The 4,349-nt window shown below is 41.6% G+C and overlaps 1 protein-coding gene across 1 annotated transcript; it reads left to right on the top strand.

Moving 5' to 3' along the window:
• Window positions 1-3,399: 3,399 nt before the first annotated feature.
• On the top strand, window positions 3,400-3,933 carry LOC147557563 (uncharacterized). The gene has a single exon (XM_086658888.1). It carries the CDS (start codon window positions 3,400-3,402, stop codon window positions 3,931-3,933), a length of 534 nt encoding a protein of 177 aa, XP_086515014.1.
• Window positions 3,934-4,349: the final 416 nt, after the last annotated feature.

Below are 4,349 nucleotides of genomic sequence, written 5' to 3'. Positions count from 1 at the left end.
AAAATGTCTCCAAATGTCCCCAAAAACAATTTGTCTTGAAATGTCCCTAATTTCGTGTCCCGAACGAATAACACAGACATTTGGAGACATTTGAAATGTCTCCAATCAATAACACGGACATTTGGGGACATTTCAAATGTCCCCAACCAATAACACGGACATTTGGGGACATTTCAAATGTCCCCAACCAATAACACGGACATTGGGGGACATGAAAATGTCCCCCAATGTCCCCAACCACTACCCCCCCCCCCCCCCCCCCCCTAAGTGAAGAAACTAATTCACGTAAAAAGTTTTCTCTAATTCTGTTTTCAATTTTAAATCGAAGGACTATATCATAAATTTTGGGAGGAGCTGCAAGACAATATCCTTTATAATAAAGGATGTTTGTCCCAGACAACTTTTTCCCTTCTGTTTTATTATATAGATATTAAATAAGAACCCATTAAAAGAAAAGAAGCAGAAAATTAGTAAATTTTTTTAATTGTTTAGTGGTATTGGTTGTAGTTGAAGTTGATAAAGGAGAAGGAAATGAGGGTCTTGTTGACGGAATATTAAGGTTTACGGAAGAAGTAGAGAACAAAAATACTTGTTGATTTCCCTTCCTCCCTTGTCACTCACTTACCCGGAGTGGGTTCTGATCACACTCCGATTCTCTTAACCACTCAGATTCCCTCGAACCTGGGAAACAGACCTTTTAAATTCCTCAGGACCTGGATGTCTCACCCTGAGTGTAGTGAGTTCATTCAAAACCACTGGCCTCCCACTTCCAACTCTATTCAACCCAAGCTAAATCACCTAGCTATTCAGCTAGCCAGGTGGAACAAACTGGTGTTCGGCAACATTGATCAGCGCATTCGCAATCTCACTGAGGCTATCCAAACCACGGATAACTCGGAGCGCTACCAGGAGCTCAACAACAAGCTCGAGGAAGCGTACATTCAGCTGGAAAGTCTCTGGAAAGAGAAATCCAGAAATGATCATATTCAACTTGGAGACCAAAACACCAAATTCTTTCACGCCAAAGCTATAAATAGGAATCGGAAGAATCGTATTTCCGCCATCAAAGACAACAATGACCATTGGATCCAAGAAGCCTCAGACATAGCCAATGTTTTCTCGGCCAATCTGCGTAACATCTCCACCACTGAAAACCCTTGCTGTCCTAATGAGATCCTCAACCTTTTTCACGCTCAGATCACTGATAGCCAGAATATTGTTCTCACTAGCATCCCTACGGAGAAGGAGATCCACAATTCGGTCAAATCCCTGAAACCTGAGGCGGCCCCGGGTCCGGATGGTTTTCCTCCGTTTTTTTATCAGTCTAACTGGAATACAGTTAAACCGGATTTAATTCGGCTGGTCTCTGAGTTCTTCCTTCATAATCACCTTCCGGAGCAAGTTAATCACACTCACATTTGCCTTATCCCCAAAACCAAAACCCCCCAGTCGACGGCCGACTATCGTCCCATTAGTCTCCTTAACACCACCTACAAAATCATTACTAAGATCCTTGCTAATCGTCTCAAAACTATCCTTCCTCACATTATTTCCCCGTTTCAAGCGGCCTATGTTCCGGGTCGGCAGATCACGGACAATATCATCATCAGTCAAGAAGTGGTCCATTCGTTCAAGCTTTGTAGAGGAGCTAAAAGTTTCTTCGCTCTAAAACTCGACATGTCCAAAGCCTTCGATCGCGTTGAATGGTCGTTTCTTTCGGACATCATGAAGAGTTTGGGTTTTGACCATAAGTGGATTAGTATGATCCATACGTGTCTCTCCACTTCCACCATGGCGGTCCTCATTAGTGGTAGGCCAGGCCCTACCTTTAATGTCAGTAGAGGCATTAGGCAAGGTGATCCCCTCTCCCCCTTCCTGTTCACCTTGGCCATGGAAGGCTTGAGTCGTCTTCTGGAATCAAATCATCTGAACTCGCCTTTCCATGGCTTTCCCATCCCCGGCACTAACATCAACCTCAAACATCTCCTTTTTGCTGACGACTGTATTATCTTTGGTCAGAATTCGTTAGTCAACATTACTTCGCTGCAAAATATCCTGGATATCTTCTGTCGGGCGTCGGGTCAGATGATTAATTACAATAAATCTACGATCTTTTTCTCCAAAAATACCCATCCAAAATTCAAGCGTATGATAATTCGCAACTTTAAAGTGCATCAATCTTCCAATCTCGATAAATACCTAGGTACTCATCTGTTCATTAACGCCAACAAAAAGAAAGTCTTCTCGACCCTCACCACTCAAATCCAAAATAAACTCTCTAAGTGGCAATCCTCTCTCCTCTCTCCGGCTGGCCGCTCTGTTGTTATTAATACAATAGCAGCGGCCGTTCCCCGATACCAAATGCAATGCTTTGCCATTCCGAAAGGCATAAGCAATCGCATTGAAGTTCTGCAAAGAGCTTTCTGGTGGGGAAAATCTCGCTCCATCCATACCATTAACTGGTCCGCCATCTGCCTCCCAAAGAAGCTGGGAGGCCTGGGTTTTCGTTTCCCGCACCTCGACAACCAAGCTTTTCTCAGTAAACTAGTCTGGCGCCTTTTTACTGACTCCGGCTCTCCTTGGGCGGAGATCCTCAAAGCCAAGTACTTCACCAAAGAGCACAGACCTAAAACTGCAAAATCTCATCACTCGTGGCTCTGGAAATCCCTAGCCAAACATGTTGAGAAAGTTACCAATTTAACTTTTTGGGACATCAATAAGGGCACGAATATTAATATTTGGCATGATTACTGGATCCCCAATTACCCTCCCCCCCTCAGTAACCCTATGAATAGTTCCCTCACGATTGTCTCTCAACTAATTACTAATAATACGTGGAACTTGACGATCTTAAACCAATGCTTTACACGTGATATATGCAATGCTATTTTAAGTATCAATTTACAGGAACATATGCAGGATATCCCCAGATGGTCACTTACCAAGACAGGTAAATTCTCAATCAAATCTATGTATTACTATCTCCGAACAGAACATTACCCGGTTGAAAATAAGGAATGGGCCTTCATATGGGATATGCAAATTCAGCCAAAAATCAAACTATTCCTTTGGAAATGTTGTACGAACAGCCTCCCGGTTAGAGCGAAAATTGGTAAGTATGTGGGAAACAAATTTAATTGTGAATTCTGCCCTCAGACAGAAACTTTGATCCATATGCTTTTACACTGTGACTTGGCTCATGTGATTTGGTTCCATTTTAATATCTTGTCTAATAATATCACTAATTTCATTGATTGGATTATTTCGTGGAAAACTCTAGACGATCAGATCGGAATTCTTTTTGCTAACATCCTTTGGCAGATTTGGAAAGCTAGGTGTGATAAATACTTCTCCAACATACAAATTGTACCAATGAAAATCATAGACCAGATTAAATGTATGGCCTCTACCCCTCTGACTCAATTCACCAATAGCAAGATTAATAGAACTACTCCTTGGGTTCCACCGGCTCCACCGTTCATAAAAATCAATGTTGACGCCTCTTTCATTACAGCCCAGGATTTAGCAGGGATTGGTCTTATCATGCATGATGACAGAGCAAACTTTGTCGCCGCATTGGCTTGTAACGTGAGGGGTCAAAATGCAGAAGAATGTGAAGCTTGGGCGATCTTTAAAGCCCTTCAATGGTCGAGAAAAAAGAACATTCACTATGTACATATAGAAAGTGACAACAGTTGTCTAGTGAAGTGGCTCAACAAAGAGGCTTCGGAGATTTCCTGGCAATCAAGCAAAGTCCTCGAGAAAATTCTTCAGATGGAAGCACTATTCACCAGGGTTATCTACTCTCACATCCACAGAGAAGGCAACTACAAAGCGGATCAACTAGCCAAGTGGAGTAAGATTTATGTTGGCTCCTGGGTGTGGCTATCTTTATCAGACCTTCCAGCAGCGTTGTACCAGTGTTGGACGTAGTTCTGTAGGTCGGCTTGGTGTTCGTTTTTGCTCAACAAAAAAAAAAAAAAAAAAAAACAAAATAACATGTAACTCCCTTTGCCAAAGACAAAAAAACTTTAAAAGTCTAAGTACTAGTAGACCTTATTAACAAAAAAAAAAACAATACTAGTAGTCCTCTGCGAATTTTAGAACAAATAACAAAAAAAATAAGGTCAATATTTTGAAAAACGAAAAAGAAAAATTTCGGCCTTTCAAAGTTTTGGTGAAAAGAAAACTTTAGGTATCCCCCACCCACCACCACTTCTTTTCGTTAAGGGTTGCGGCAAACTTCAATCATTAGCGACCCGTTAAGATAAATATTAGATCATCTTCTTGTTCCTCTCAAATTTTCTAGTGTTGTTGATGAACCTAACTCTCAGTATCAGATAATCTTC

This window comes from Eschscholzia californica, unplaced genomic scaffold, assembly GCF_041429995.1.
Source record: "Eschscholzia californica isolate CP2 unplaced genomic scaffold, dmEscCali1.0.p SCAF_2, whole genome shotgun sequence".
Classification (NCBI taxonomy): Eukaryota; Viridiplantae; Streptophyta; class Magnoliopsida; order Ranunculales; family Papaveraceae; genus Eschscholzia; species Eschscholzia californica.
This window is presented reverse-complemented; position numbering and strand designations above follow the sequence as displayed.

What these genes read in the sequence shown, in the direction of transcription:
- LOC147557563 (XM_086658888.1), top strand. Translation starts at nt 3,400, where the DNA reads ATGGCCTCTACCCCTCTGACTCAATTCACCAATAGCAAGATTAATAGA.